We start from the raw sequence: 16,508 nt of genomic DNA, 5'->3' as shown, positions 1-16,508 counted from the left end.
TTTGCTATGACATGATTTGGTCCAGGAAATAAACTGAACACATCAGTTATTATAATAGCTAAATTATGCCCAAATTATCAGAGGTCGTTGCCTTCTTATAGCCACGTATCAATGGGTAAAATTAAGCTAATGTTTCTGAATATACAAACAATACCATAATAACATTTGGGATATTGGCGTTCATTAGCCTGAACAGCCGCTAGTGGTCACTGCTTACCGGTCTTTTGAAGGTTTACTATCCGATGACCGATGGACTGTTTTGTATTTCGATTCCACAGCCACAAAGTCAAAATGGTCTATATAGTACAAATTCATGTAAACAAAAAAATGATTTTTGGATTTAATTTAAGATTAGGCATAAGGTTAGCTGTGTGGTTAAAGTTAGGATTAAAGTTAGGGTTAGGTATAAAATACTCCGGAGTGGCGCATCGGTCTAGGGCACTGCATATCAGTGCTAGAGGCGTCACTAAAGACCCTGGTTTGATTCCAGGCTGTATCACAACCGGCTGTGATTGGGAGTCCCATAGGGTGGCGCACAATTGGCGCAACATCGTCCGGGTTAGGGTTTGGTCGGGGTAAGCCGTCATTGGAAATAAGAATTTGTTCTTAACTGACTTGCCTGGTCAAATAAAGTTTAAATACAAATAAAATATATACATTTTACAAATAGGCGGGGTTTAACCATCATTTTGACTTTGTGGATGTGGAAGCTAGTGATGACCAGGTACCGTACTGCTGCAGAGATTTAGACGATACAAAACATTGTCATTCAGCACCAGAAGATCAAATACTTAAAAAGTCACATATGTAAAAATGTGTCGTTCTGCCCCTGAACAAGGCAGTTAACCCATTCGTTCTTAACTGACTTGCCTAGTTAAATAAAGGTACTTTTTATTTTATTTTAAACAGGACATCAAATTCGCAGAGCAAAATTCGGGCGAGGCAACAGTCAGGCATTTAGGAATTGATGTCAAATGAGCGAGGGAATGGTGAAATAAAAAGGTCGAACTTCAATGTTTGTCTGAGGTGGATCAGAAGAGGGTGAGATTACGGTTGGGGGAGGAAAAAGGTTTGTAAGAAAATAGATGCCTAGTTCAAATAGAAGCCTGTCTTTACGAAGTGTTGGTTCTGTTCAGTGATTGAAACAAATTAACGCCCAGGCTATTAATTGAGGTTTTACAGTAATTATACATTATTTCAATTCCATACTTTGGCTACACAGGCAGTCCAATTCTGATATTTATTTTTACTTATTGGTATTTTCTGAAAAAGATGTAATGAAAATATCTGATGTGACTGGTCAAAAGACCAATTAGTGGAAAAAATATCAGAATTGGGCTGCCTGTGTAATGTTGACTAATGTTGCTAGCATGTTATTTTCTTAAGTTTTGTAGTTGTGTTCGTCATAGAGCAACAAGAAGATGCTGCAATACTGTACATTTAATTGTTGATTTATTTCCCCTGAGCCCTTTGTTTACACTGTTGCTCTTTAGTTATTGGCACTCATTATTAGCCACAGTATTTCTGTTGTTAATTAGCATAATTGTCCTAATTATTCACAAACCCACCTAGTACACACAACTAAGCCAAACAAAAGCTACTGTATAGTACTTTGTGACAAATGCAGATTTTGTTGTGGACAAATCCGGTCATATTCAAATTAGAATAAAGAACTTTAAACATTAACATGATGTGTCCATTTTGTTAATCTGCAGTGTATTTTACATAAAGTATAATATGTATCATTTACAATTGAGAATTGTCTTTAGCATTATATAAGGTATGCGAACCAAACATATTGTTTTTGGCTAAATGAGGAGGTTTTAGGATCAACATGTCCTTTGTACTGGTAACATAAATACCTCACCTGGATAGGCTTTTAACAAATGGTTTTATTTCACTAACCTCAATAACAGCACATATGGGTATTATGCATTGAATACTTTCTCTTAAGATGACATTTTCATATGTATATAGATAAGACAACATTAGACATATTATACATAATACTACAACATTATTAAATATTTACATAATGCAGCTTATTCTAACAGGACCATGTACCCCCTGTTTGTGTTCCAGGGTTCCCATTGTATTTACATAATGCAGCTTATTCTAACAGGACCATGTACCCCCTGTTTGTGTTCCAGGGTTCCCATTGTATTTACATAATGCAGGGACCATTCCCCCTGTTTGTGTTCCATTCCCATTGTATTTACATAATGCAGCTTATTTTAACAGGACCATGTACCCCCTGTTTGTGTTCCAGGGTTCCCATAATGCAGCGTTTTACCCCCTGTTTGTGTTCTTCCCATTGGGACCATTCCCATTTTGTATTTACATAATGCAGCTTATTCTAACAGGACCATGTACCCCCTGTTTGTGTTCCAGGGTTCCCATTGTATTTACATTTTGCTGCTTGTATTTCTTGTCAAATTCTCAATTATTTGAGCAACCACCACATTGAAAGAAAGGCCTGGGTAAATAAAGTGTTATTTTTGTTTGTATTTGGTAGAGGCAGACTGCTAATGAATGAGCCTGATCTTGCTTCCCTTGGCTGTGCCTCGGACATACAGGTTTTCATTTTCTGTCCAACACTCTATACGTTTCTGTCAAGAGAATTTTGTTCTCAATGTTAACTTCAATTAAAATACTCTGTCTGTTACTAATACTTTGTAAGGTTCTTATTGAAATGAAACAGTCAGAGGCCAGTCTACTTAGTCAGCAGGTTTATTTACGAGAGCTCTGCCTATCATTTCCTGTATATTGGTCTATATACCTCACATTTCATCATCGTCCCCCCTCCTCTCAGAAACAATGACAATATAGTTCACAAGTCTTCTCCTACTCATACATTGTCTGCCCCCTGTTATACAATCTACTACAAGCCAAAGGTCTTTCCCCTCCCTGAGTGGGGACAGAATGTCCTGTAAGGAACACAGTAGTACAGCTTGTCTGTCGATAGCTCCTCTTATCATTTGTTTCACACTTGCACCCTGCTTACATACTAAAAAGGAACAAAATGTCCTTGTTCTAATTCTGATTAAAACTACACACATCAGATTTAGCTTTATGATTCTAATAAATGTCATACAATCATACAGTGACAGGGTAGAATAATTATGTTAATTATAGTTCTATGTTAAATTTATACATCATTTAGTCATTATTCATAAAATTCATAACAGTTTCAGCATTTGGACAACCTTGAAGTTTGTCCAATGCTCCCCACCCGGCCAAATCATTGTCATACATACAGTACCACAACATTCTTTACCTTTTGCATAATGCAGCTTATTCAAACAGGACAATGTACTGTATGTGTTCCAGGGTCCCATTGTATTTACATTTTGCTGCATTTTGCTCATAATCAGCTGCTAACCATTCACAGTAGTGAAAATGTAAATCACATTCATTTGGTTACTCTCGTTTCGCTATGTTGTAGAAACCTTTTGGGAGCACATTTTGTGCTTATATGGACATAAAGTTGAAGTGTACTTTACTCCTCCAGAACTTGAATGTCAAAAGCAACCACCCCATCGAAAGAGAATCCTAGGTAAAAAGTGACGTTTTCATTGGCATTTGGTAACGAGGCAGAATACAAGGGGATGACTCTGATCTTGCTCCCTTGGTAGTGCCTCGCACAAAGAGTTGCCCGTTTTCCGTCCATCCTTCAACACGTTTCAGCATTTGCACCACCTCAGGGGTTGTCCACACCTCTCCACCTCTCCACTTGAGCCTTCTCTCTGTGAGAGTTCCCTTTATGTGCTTTTCGATTGCACTTCGATGAACAATCTTGTACAGACCCCTTGCCTTTCCAAAAAAGAAGTGAGTCACTATTCTCCCTTTCCGTGGTTTTGTTTTGAGCATACATAGTCTTTGAAGGTCGTCAATTGCTGAGATTAAGACTTTTTCATTTTTTGCAGAGCTAGCTTCCTTCCAAAGGTTGTCATTTGGATCCTCTGGCCAGAATAAGATTGAAAGCAAAAAGAAGGCACTTGCTGACCTGCTGCCTTCCCTGTAAAATCTCATGCTCAGATCTTGAAGTTTCGTAAGCGCAACCAGCTTTGAAGAACCAGGTAAAACACAAGCAAGAGCTATTTGAGAGAAAATGAAGTTGATCAGTTCTGTTTGGTCAAGGTCATTCCTTTGGGGGTTCTCTGGATACATGGCAATTATCTCCTCTAGCTTTTTGCCACATCTCTCATTCTTCTGATCAGAGAGCAGGGAGAGTATGGTTGTGACATTACCACCACCCAGCTGGTAAATGTTCATTTTTCTTTTGAGTGGAGAGACCATTCCAGTGTCACTGCAGTCAGACACTGGACTGTCTAAATGTGAAACAACATTACAGAAAAATCCAGCATAAACAGCACTTTTCCTTGTAAGCCATTTTCTTGGATTGCTCACTTGTTCAGGTTCTCTTGTGTCAAGCTCCTCTTCTTCCTCACTTATATCTGTACGATAGTAACTGAGATCTTCAGAAATGCACTCAAGAGCAATGTAAATGCTCTTCTGCATTCCTTTTAACTGACCATGGAACTTCATCCAGGGTTTTTTGACAGCGTCTGGTATGTTGTCACTGAGTAAATACCTCATTAGTTCAGACTTTCCTTCTTTTGTTGAGAAAACATTCACTGATGATATGAGTTGAAGTAGCCGACATCCAACGTCTACTTCCCCAAAGTAGGAGCTGTTGAGACTGACTGTCTCTGATTTCGGAGCTTTTTCAGAGGCACGGAAGGCAGCAATTCCTTTCAGAGCTGTACCAATGGCTTCAGAGACCTCTTCGGGCCTTAGTTCAGCTTTCTCCAGAGCATCATGCTGTTCATAAAACCACTTCTTGTACACCTGCCCCTCCGTATCAAGGATGAAAGTGTCATGTGGAAGCTGTGCTTTTGCTTCCTCCGCCCAGTGCTGGGCTTGAATGAATAATTTGTTTGTGTAAAGCAGTCGTGCAAGCTGCTGGGCTACAAATGCATTCTTTCCAAAGTAAGTGTAGGCTATTTCTAAAAGTTTAATTGCTTTTTGAAGGCCATCCTTCTCTGTACAGACATGCTCAATTAAAGGAGAGAAAGAACTGTCGTCGGGATCTCCTCTGCTTATTTTGTTTCGTCTGATGAGCAGGTCTCGGATAAACTTTAAAAATTCATCCCTACCAAACCTATGATCCATCAGCACCTTATCTGAGAGAAGATCCTTTGCGATAGAGCTTTGAGACTGAATGGCAGACAGCTGTTTCAGAATTTCCTTTGCTACAAGAGGATGGATTCTAATAGATGAGATTTGTGTTGTACTTTCTCTTAGGTGTATGAAAACAAGTTTAGCTTGTTCACTTAGAGAATTCACAAATGTATGGTAACGGAAACGATCCATTTGAATACCAAAGCCCAGGGAGGCCTCACAATGTGACACAGATATGCTGGAGTTCGCAACATAACAGTTCAGCAAGGCCACAAATCTGATAAGGCGAGTGGTGAGAGATGAGTGGTCAATATCCTCCAGTAGGTTCTTCACAAAGTCCTCAATGTAACTCTTTTGGTATTCCTCACTCATGAGTACAAAAGCAAGAATGGACTCTGGTTCAAAAATCAGTTCCTGACGTTTCTTTTTGAACAGAATCTTCTCCTGGCTAGACAGCTTGTGTGTTACTGCTACTGTCTGGGAAGGCATTGTTCTGCTCATCTTTTCTGGGTTGTGGCATCTTTTGCAGACAAGAAGGATGAAACATAATACAGAAGAATTGATCTTCATGGTTGTAATTCCGTTATGTAATTCATGTCTGAACTCATCTATATACTCTGCATTACAGTCATCCAGCAGCAAGAGCACCGGGAGGCAACGGTTTTTGTCTTTCTCTTCATATTCTCGCAGGCGTACTGAATGCTGACATACAGTTTGAATTAGGTATGATTGCTTAACCACTGCACACCGGAGTTTGGTTCGACAGTTCCAGAGGATCTGATGTGCGACTGTGCTTCCACCACTGCCAGGTTGGTGACATATGTTGACACTCTGAATGGACCTTTTTGTTGTATCATCCTGTAAAATGGCCTCTAAAATCTTGGTTGTTTCTTTGTATGCGTCTCTCTGAATGACCTCATCACACTTCACTTTTTCTGCAAGCCACAAGTGCATCCAGCTGATTTTCCCTCCTTGATAGAAATACTTCTCAACGTTACTAACTTGGTCATTGTCCATTACATCCAAGTTTGTTTCTTCACACTGATCAGTACTGACTATGTCCAGAGAAAGCATTGTGTCTTCATCTATAGGCTTCAGGAAGCACAGACCTTTGTTGAACACAGGTAAGCGTCGAGTCAGTTGTTTATTGGAAAGCTGAATGCTTTGAATTGTAGCATCTACATGACTCATTGGCATGCCAACAATACTAATTTGTTCCAGTGATTCCATATCACAAGACGCTTGAGCGAGACTTGACCACTTGTTGTAGTTCTCTTTGGACTCTGAAATGATAGCCAAATCCTCATGGCCATTCATTTCTGCATAGAATTCATGAAATGTATCAACAAGTGGCTGTTCAACCTGAGACATGAGCAAGAAAAGCACCACAAATGAACCTTTAGGAAGGATTTCATTGCAGATGACAGAGACAGTCCTTTTCAGTTGTTTTTTCTTTGTTCTGATCCAGGTTTTTTCATCACAAGGATCTTCTCCACCAAGGTAATGATTCCGCCCATTGCAGAATATCCAGCTTGTCCTATCAAATAGCTGTAAGCTCTTCTTGAAGTCAGTGGTGCTTAGACCAGGATCAATAGCAAAGTCATGCAAAAAGTGGAGGTTAGCAGCATGGTGCTCACGATATTGTCCACAAAGTCCAGATGTTTTGGAGTCTGGATCGAAGTCAAAAACACAGAATATTTTCATGTGCACTAAGAAGTTGATAGTCTTCAGATGTTCTTCTTGAAACTTATTTGTCACAATGATGAATGACAAGGTGTCATCCATGTACTTTTTTCCACAGGTCAAGAGAATTGACAATTTTCTCCCAAGATCCTCCCTAGTGTCTGCAGCTGTTTGACTGGTAGAAGACTCTGCCTCCTCCCTCTGTAGATCTTTCTCTTTCAGTCCTTGAATGAAATGAACTAAGTCTTCACCAGGTATGCGGGGTGTATTGGCCCCTACTCTGTGGTATGGTGCTTTCTCCTCATAGATTACTTTGTTGGTTTTCTCGCTGAACTTTGGAATAGTAACACTGTAGAGTTGGTCTTTCACCACTCTTGCCTTTTGGGACAACATCAAATTCAATGATCCAGTTTCCTCCACTGCTCCCCTTGTCAATTACCTCAATAAACTTTGGATTCCTTATGCATTTCCTGGCATCAGAATGGTGGTTTAAATCCTTGAAGCAGTTTTCAATGTAGTCCAATGCATCCACAAAGTCACTTTGGTTTTCAACTGGTATTCCGATGATTTCACCATGCTTGTAGCTGCCTTTAATCTTATCCATGACCCCAAAGTGTATTGTGCCATTGGTCCGCATGTTCATGCACCCACAAGCAAATCTGATTACCTCACTTGCGATTTTGACTCTAAGCTTCAGTGGTTCTAATTTGTGGGCAATTTCCAGTGATTTGTATTCATGGCATGGAACAATCATGTTTTCAATTCCAGTCTCTGGTGGAAGCACTCTGTGCTTGACATATCGGAAGTCTTTGTCATGTTCATCAAATACACGGAAGTTACTTAGAGAAGAAGATGCGCCAATTGATGTTTGTTCATTTTCACTTGTTTCACTGGTACTCTCAACTTTGTCTTTTGACTCTTGTGTGGATGCAGCAATGGATTCAACATTTCTGGTATCTCTCTGTGTGCTACTGCCTGCTTTTAGTTTCTGTGGCCTTGGCTTTGATAGATCATTACGATTAGATAGCAGAAGTTCGATTTGGCCACCTTTCATTTCAATTGTGTCACGTAGATATTCTCTTTGCAGCCTCATTAGTGCAGGTCCTGTAACCTCCTCTTCGTACAGTTTCAGAATGTACTTCTCTTTCACTCCAATGGATTTTAACCAGGAGCTCACATGGGATTCTGTCCATTTGCCACATGGCAATTCGTTCCACTCTGTAAAAAAAAGAATACACCCCATGTAAGACTTCATGGTATATCAATATTTACACCTGGGTTGGAGTGAATCATAGTTAAAATAGAGTAATTTCAGGAAGTTGAAATCCAATAAATCAATTGAAAATATTCAGAAAATAATTAATTGAATTTCAATTCACTGTCTAATGTCTGATTGTAAAATGTACCCCAACCCTGAGCATAGACTAATAACCATTTTCGATTGAGATTTCCCATCAGGTATTAATTTTATCCAAGGAATGTTGTACATAGGTCATTCTAGAATTGTGGTGGCTTTGGACATGGAATTATGGAAAAATGTATTTAAATGTGTTCTTCCCATTCTAAATCGACTTTAAAATGATTTTTTTTGACCATTACTATAACATTATACCACCAGTAGGAGTAGTAACACCAATGACGGTAGCACCAATGACACATTTTAGGTAACTGAGGATTTTCTTAAATGGAGGCCAGAGATGCTCAAATCTATGGTCATTAACTTAATAATTTGCTAAAGTGATATAATTAACCAGTAAGACTTCTTTTCAGACCCACTAAATCATTCTCAAATGTATGACATGTTAAAAGGGTGTGATTAGCTAATCATTTTCCTTGGACACTGGACCGTTGGAAATTTGTCTAGGAATACAAAATGCTGCCAAAATGTGTCTTTTGGTCTGGAGTCCAAATTTTTGGTATTTTTGGTCCATATTATGGCAAGAACAGCTCAAATAAGCAATGACAGTCCATCATTACTGTAAGACATGAAGGACAGTCAATCTGGAAAATTTCTGGAAAAGTGCAGTGGCAAAACCATCAAGCGCTATGATGAAACTAACTCTCAGCCCAAATAAATGCTTCACAGAGTTCAAATAACAGACACATCTCAACATCAACTGTTCAGAGGAGACTGCGTGAATCAGGCCTTAATGGTCGATTCACGCAGTGAATAAAAGAGATTTGATTGGGCCAAGAAACAAGAGAAATTGACATTAGACTGGTAGAAATCTGTCCTTTGGTCTGAAGAGACCAAATTTGAGATTTTTGGTTCCAACCGCCGTGTCTTTGTGAGACGCAGAGTAGGTTATTCTCCGCATGTGTGGTTCCCATTGTGAAGCATGGAGGAGGAGGTGTTATGGTGTGGGGGTGCTTTGCTGGTGACCCTGTCAGTGATTTATTTAGAATTCAAGGCACACTTAACCAGCATGGCTACCACAGCATTCTGCAGCGATACATCATCCCATCTGGTTTGCGCTTTGTGGGACTATCATTTGTTTTTCAACAGGACAATGACCCAACACACCTCCAGGCTGTTTAAGGGCTATTTGACCAAGAAGGAGAGTGATGGTTTGCTGCATCAGATGACTTGGCCTCCACAACCACCCGACATGAATCCAATTGTGATGGTTTGGGATGAGTTGGACCGCAGAGTGAAGGAAAAGCACCCAACAAGTGCTCAGCATATGTGGGAACTCCTTCAAGACTGTTGGAAAGGCATTCCTAATGAAGCTGGTTGAGAGAATGCCAAGAGTGTGCAACGCTGTAATCAAGGCAATGGGTGGCTACTTTGAAGAATCTAAAATATATGTTGATTTGTTTAACACTTTTTTGGTTACTACATGATTCCATGTGTGTTATTTCATAGTTTTGATGTCTTCACTATTATTCTACAATATAGAAAATAGTAAAAATAAAGAAAAACCATTGAATGAGTAGGTGTATCCAAACTTTTGACTGGTAATGTATATCCAAAATCAATAAATCCCCAAACCATGTCACTACAACTCTACTCATCACTGCTGGCTCAAGCTAATTTGCTTGTCATATTGTACTTTAAACAATGCATACAAATACAGTTTGGCAGTTTAAAGCACTTGCATGATGTTTTATCACTGATAAACTGTTCAATATAAACCAAAGCATGTATGATGTGTATCTATTCAACATTTTACGTGTTTGTCATGGTGGCAAAAGTGAGGGATGCAAAAGCCTCATTTCAAGAATGACCACATTTATTTTGAAACATTCATCAGATGATGGATAATAGCCATTCCTCTCTGATTACATGTCGTGACTAGGCTTAAGAACTGTGACACATCATGGTTTTTATTTTCTTATTCCAGGCCATAACACTTTGGCCAATGATTTAAAATGGATGAAACTTGGAGCTAAACATATCTAGGCCATCTCTACTTGTATAGCGATTGCCTAGATGTATATAATTGTCAGAAACAGAATCCACATTTCACTGATAGATTTTCATTCAATGTTCTGTAAAACTACACACAGTATAAAAGTATTTGACAGTTTGATGTATCTGACTTACCCATCTTGCAGACACTACATGTCAGTTCATTTTGGCATCTTTGAGAGAGGAAAATAAAAGGGAGGGTAATTGAGGCAAAGGTGAAAAATGAATCGTTGATCTCAATAAGCCTTATTTTTTGCCCTTGACAAATGACTTACAATGAAATCATTCAAGCCCTGTTTATACCTGGTAGTAACATGCATTGTGTGTCCTGATCTTGTCCACATTTAGATTTTTAGACAGGTGTAGATGATTAAAATAACTGTTTGTGATCAGATCTTCCTGACCTCAGGAGGTAGATAGAGGTATTGTATCTAGATATCTTACTGGATGATCAAACCATTTAAATCATCATTATACCCCTGTCTAAAATCATTGACAGGTGGCACCTTTGACCTAAGGCGTCATTATTTGTATTAACATAAAATAATCATTATTTTGAAACAATTTATTTAAAAAATTTGCATATAGGGAGGGATCAGGAAATAAAGTCACACTGTAAACAAGGTGGATGGCTAATAAACACATAAAATACCATGTGTAGAAACAAGAAACCTTGATCAGAAAGTGATTGGGTCACCTTGATAGGAACACAACAACCACATGTTAGCATAAGGTGTAAACGGGGATTCAGATGGGTGCTTATCTACCCTCATACATGAACTTGATATTCAGTGCAGCATTGTTGTTCAAAGACAGGTTTGTCAGCTTTGACAATCACTTCAACCAGGAATCTCAGAACTTCCTCTTTAAAATAACATTTTCTATGTTTAACTTTCATTAGTTGGAAGTATATAAACTTAATTTAAAAGTTTGAAACACATGTAATTGCATGTGTTTCTCACCCTATAATTCCTGCAGGACTTCAATGACTCTTCTCTACACACCTTTTCTCATTCGCATAACAAAACATTAAGGAACAACAGTTAACGTTTCTGAGTCCAGATTCCAAAACATAAACAATTCAATTCCAGTTCTTATTTCTATATTTTATATATAAATACATTCAATTCTGTGCAATCATAACAAAATGTTGTTCACTAAAAGTTCAGGCAGATATCATTCTTAATAGCTGAATAAAGTTAAATAGTGAATCATTAAAAATGTATTGGTTTTATACAGAGATTCTAGAGATGAAATGGCAATGCTTAATGGTAACGTCGTAGATTGTGATAATCTTATGCCCTTAGTAATTATACTCCTTTGAATCCACAACTAAACCTACACACATTGCACTTTTAAAAGCCTTTATGATTATTATGGCATTCAATTAGCTTCTTACAAAATACAAATGTTCCACAATGTTTAAGTACATTTCATTCTGCTCACCTTGAAACTGATGGCTGAAGTGGTATTCACCATATGAAGTGACTACTTGACAGTGTGGTTGCTTTTATTTTCCGGTCATAGCAACAGGGTGTGTCTTCTGCCAGGGCAGTCCACATAGACATGCACTCTGTCCGTCTTCTGCCAGGGCAGTCCACATAGACATGCACTCTGTCCGTCTTCTGCCAGGGCAGTCCACATAGACATGCACTCTGTCCGTCTTCTGCCAGGGCAGTCCACATAGACATGCACTCTGTCCGTCTTCTGCCAGGGCAGTCCACATAGACATGCACTCTGTCCGTCTTCTGCCAGGGCAGTCCACATAGACATGCACTCTGTCCGTCTTCTGCAAGGGCAGTCCACATAGACATGCACTCTGTCCGTCTTCTGCCAGGGCAGTCCACATAGACATGCACTCTGTCCGTCTTCTGCCAGGGCAGTCCACATAGACATGCACTCTGTCCGTCTTCTGCCAGGGAAGTCCACATAGACATGCACTTTGTCCTAATGCCCCCCGTGCATCTGAATAAAGTCCATCCTTTTAAAGAGGAAGTGTGATGTTATGGGGCTGACAATGTATTGAATAATAATGAACTATCTTATCCTTGGTGCATACACTTATTTCACTGTTTGATACATATTGTCATAAAGTATTTCTCTCCAATCAGATATGGTACTTAATGAGTTAATTCTGTTGCAACAGCTAAATGTTGCAACACTGAAACTATGGGGGTTGTGCTGAACAGGAAATCGAAACTTCAGGAAAGAAACATCAGGAAATCGAAACTTCAGGAAAGAAACGTCAGGAAATAGAAACTTAAAGAAACAACTGGGTCATTCTTCAATTGCATTAGGCCTATAAGGGCTCTTCAAAAGAAGTCCCTTTTCATTAAAGTACAAAAGGTTATTTTAGTAGAAAAATCTTGTGGGAATAACCAGATGGTTACTAAGAGGGTGGGTTGAAGCCCAGGTCTCCTGCACACCACAACATTGTGTTAGCCTGCTGAGATAGGCATTAGTTTGTGGAGCTCGTCTTCAGGTCGCAGCTATAGATGGCTTACTAACACATTACATGGTAAACAATTACTCAGGTGCCATCCAGACCTGGGTTCAGATAGTATTTAAAATCTTAGGCATATGGGGTCTGCACTTTTGCGGCTATTCCATTGATTAGTCAATGGAGCTCGCCTCGTCTCCCTAGGCAGACAGGTTGCCTCCCACAATATAAACAAGACTAGAGCGCCCCAGGCAAGCTCAATCAAGCACAGCTATGTCTTGTATTTGAAATATACTAAACCTGGGGCTGCTGACATCTCTTACTGCCATTGTGGCTCTGTGCTCCCAGCCTGTTGCTTGAATAGTGTGTAAGGAGTTTTGGTACTGTGACAGTACAGATACACATTTCAATTTCACAACGGATTAATACACTTTTATTTAAAGGGAGTTTCATTTTGAAAACTCCTTATAAATGATGTTGAATACATGTGTTATAAAGGTTGTTATGCATGATATTGCAACTGTCATAGAGGTGTTATGACTGGTTTCATAAGGTGTTATGTATAGCTCCATGTATAGTGTTACCCAAATATCAATATTTAGGCTGGAATTCAATTTGCACATAAGAGTTATACCACACTGCACTTTCAGAAGTGAGTTTGAGCAAAAGCAGTGTTCAGTTTCCTGCATGTGCTCACAGCCATTCAACAAATATGGTCCTGTTTCCTCTCAAATGTATTCATCTAGATTGTTGACAGTTGGGGCTTTCAAGTCTTCTTCCTGTGCTGAGCTCATAGGTGGGAGAACTATACATGTACACAATGCATAACCGCAGAGCTTCACAGTTTAGTAGCCTATAGGAAATAGTCCTCCTCACATGATTCAACATTAGGGTGATATGCTAGAGCAGGTCATGTGGATCAATACATAAGTAAAACCATGAAGACCAGCTGGTATTTCATTTGGATATTCATTCTCACCCTGATGATCAGCACTGGTAAGTGGTGAATTTCCATTGAGGGGTTTCCTCCGGGGACTGAGGTGACTAGGTTTTTTAGGAACACAATAAAAGTTGTGTTTGGCTTTGTTGGAAAAGAAAATATATTGATGTTCATTTATCCATTCAATCATATCGCCTGCAAATACCAAAAGGTTATCATTAATACACAATGGAGGTTATGAGTAACTTGCATGAGTTTTAATCCATTACCCTCACTAACCCAGAACTGTCTCTCCAGCCCGTCAGGAGGTGATGTACATAAAGGGCTCAGAGGGGCAGTCAGTGGATCTCTCCTGTACACCTCAGCAGACAGGTGGAGCCCCTGTCAGTCTCTACCTGACCCACAGGTGTGTCCGGCCTGAGAGGGAGGTGCTGTTCATGGCCAAGGACCGGAGTCCCGGGACGGTGAGGGTTAACCGGCTGTACAAAGATCGTCTGAAGGTCACAGGCGGATTGAACTCTGACCTGCTCAACGTGACCATAGCCCATCTACAGCGCACAGACACAGGCCTGTACATCTGTGAGTTTGTCTACACAGCTGACCCCTCTGACCGAACAGGCTCCGGCAGTCTGGAATACTTCCTGTTTGTTGAAGGGACAGGTACGTGATCATGATTTGGCTATAGCACTGAGAAGGAACTATCAGTGGTCACCAACCGTGGTACTGGAGAGTTACTGAGAGTGACGGCTTTAAGCCCTGTTCATCCTATGTGTCCACATTCTCATTGGGGGGAATTCCGACCTGAGTTAAATGCAAGTGAATGGAACATAATTCCCTTTTTATGCACTGTTACCTCCACGTATTCTGACCTTAAATGTAAGCATGAGAATAGAATGCTATTCACCCCGCTATTCGTTTTGGTGGAGATCAATGAATTAAGGTGTGGCGGAGATGTGTCTACAGATAATCTGCATTCTGACCTTGATTTAGGGATTTATATGTAAATGATTTATATGTAAATGTAAAGGTCATTTTCGATTGAGCCGACATATGCAGCATTTACCGTGAATGCAGTCTGGAATCCCATCACGGACAACTTACATTTGTTTAGCTAATTAGCAACTTTACAACTACTTACTACTTTTTAACTACATAGCATGTTAGCTAACCTTCCCATAACCTTAACCCCTAAACCATAGCCTAGCTAACGTTAGCCACCTAGTAGCTAACGTTAGCCACCTAGCTAACGTTAGCCACCTAGCTAACGTTAGCCACAACAAATTGTAATTCGTAACATATCATACGAAATGGATAATGGACATCTACAAATGAATACATACCATACAAAACATATCATACTAATTGGAGTGTCCTGGATTTACAATTACTATGTATTTGGATAAAAGTGTGTGGGTGTTGATTGTGCAGAGAGTGTGTGTCAGTGCTCCAGCTACCCCCCACTGATCTACACCATCTCTGCAGCAGCTGGCCTGCTTCTCCTCGTCCTCATCTGCCTGTGTGCAGTAGAGTGTGTAAGTAGCCTAATCAACCCGAATCTTACCACCATACCACAACCAAGTATGTTCATGTCGAAATTTAAAGGAAGGGGCAGTCCTCACTGTTACTCTCGGGAATTACTTCAGTTTATTTTTCAGACACATGATGAACATTGTTTCCACATCTAATTTTAGTCAGGTGTAAATTTGTCAGTATAAAAGTATGCCTCATATCCATTTCAGGCTAAGCTGAGAAAACGTCATAAAACACAAGCCCCCGTCCCCATCTATGAGGAAATGAACAGTGGGTGTCGAGGAGCTGGAAGTGCCCAAAATAACCATCCCGTGCCTACACACCTGGAGGAAACAGAGTCCCCTGTGTACGCCAACCCCCAGGCCAGACAAGCACAGGAGAACCACTACGCCAGCCCCCGACAGATCACTCTGAAGCCCTGAGTGAACCACAGAGGGTGGTGTCATGCCCCCCTAATGTTTTTTAAAGGGGGAGTGGATGGCAGAAATAACAGTACGAGTTCCAGATGTAGATATACATGTTCTAACCCACTCTGACAGGTGGTGGGAAAGAGTTTGACTGTCATCATTGCTTTTTCAAGTGTGCAAGATCGTAAACTATTGGTCCCACCTCACCTCTCTTTTCTACAGTGTCAAGGAGTCGCCCACCTACAGGATGAGAATGGAAAAGACAGAGCTAGTACATAGGTCACTGTGCCTGTATAGGTGTACTAGTGGTGATGCCCTCAGAACAGGATCTAATAGGGAAAACTCCAATCTGCAAACTAATTGACAAACACCAACATCAAGAACTGACCACAACACCCTTTAACAGACCAGAAAAAAACTGCAATTTTATTAATAGATGAAAGAAGCTCCATAGTTCATGAAAACATTGTTTTCGGTGCATGTCATTTAACAATCACATTCTATGAGGAGAAAGAGATACATTGAGAAAATAAATCATTACAAGCCAACTGACTCTTCTTTAAATCTCAGTACAGACATTTTTCCTTAATATTTCAAAAACAAAAAAGGCAAAAAGCAGCCCTAACCCCAAATCCCCGTCCCACCCATCATCCCAACAAAAACACAAGAACTGAATGAAACGACAGAACATACAGATGGGGTGACGGGCACAGTGCTAAAGAGTAAGAGGTTTAGGAATACACCGTATAGCCATGTAGCGCGATGTCAATCTGAATACACAGTATAGCCATGTAGCGCGATGTCAATCTGAATACACAGTATAGCCATGTAGCGTGATGTCAATCTGAATACACAGTATAGCCATGTAGCGCGATGTCAATCTGAATACACAGTATAGCCATGTAGCGCGAT

General features: G+C 40.0%; 2 protein-coding genes across 4 annotated transcripts; one reads left to right on the top strand and one right to left on the bottom strand.

Moving 5' to 3' along the window:
* Nucleotides 1-7,085: 7,085 nt before the first annotated feature.
* LOC115115282 (sterile alpha motif domain-containing protein 9-like) lies at nt 7,086-12,249 on the bottom strand. Its single transcript, XM_029643786.2, has 3 exons — nt 11,726-12,249; nt 10,415-10,452; nt 7,086-8,085 (listed from the first exon to the last, which is right to left on the bottom strand). Exons 2-3 carry the CDS (start codon nt 10,416-10,418, stop codon nt 7,169-7,171), a joined length of 921 nt encoding a protein of 306 aa, XP_029499646.2. The 5' UTR covers nt 10,419-10,452; nt 11,726-12,249; the 3' UTR covers nt 7,086-7,168.
* Nucleotides 12,250-13,476: 1,227 nt separating this feature from the next.
* LOC135564710 (uncharacterized) lies at nt 13,477-16,144 on the top strand. 3 transcript variants are annotated; one of them, XM_065010521.1, is made up of 4 exons: nt 13,477-13,715; nt 13,957-14,319; nt 15,142-15,191; nt 15,399-16,144. In XM_065010521.1, the coding sequence occupies exons 1-4, from the start codon at nt 13,658-13,660 to the stop codon at nt 15,609-15,611; spliced, it is 684 nt and encodes a 227-aa protein (XP_064866593.1). In that variant the 5' UTR covers nt 13,477-13,657; the 3' UTR covers nt 15,612-16,144. The 3 variants fall into 3 exon arrangements, with proteins under 3 accessions (XP_064866593.1, XP_064866592.1, XP_064866594.1); XM_065010520.1 differs by having other exon boundaries at nt 13,478-13,715; nt 15,088-15,191; XM_065010522.1 differs by having other exon boundaries at nt 13,478-13,715; nt 13,943-14,319; nt 15,088-15,191.
* Nucleotides 16,145-16,508: the final 364 nt, after the last annotated feature.

The sequence above is a fragment of the Oncorhynchus nerka genome, linkage group LG26 (assembly GCF_034236695.1).
Source record: "Oncorhynchus nerka isolate Pitt River linkage group LG26, Oner_Uvic_2.0, whole genome shotgun sequence".
NCBI classification, from domain to species: domain Eukaryota; kingdom Metazoa; phylum Chordata; class Actinopteri; order Salmoniformes; family Salmonidae; genus Oncorhynchus; species Oncorhynchus nerka.
This window is presented reverse-complemented; position numbering and strand designations above follow the sequence as displayed.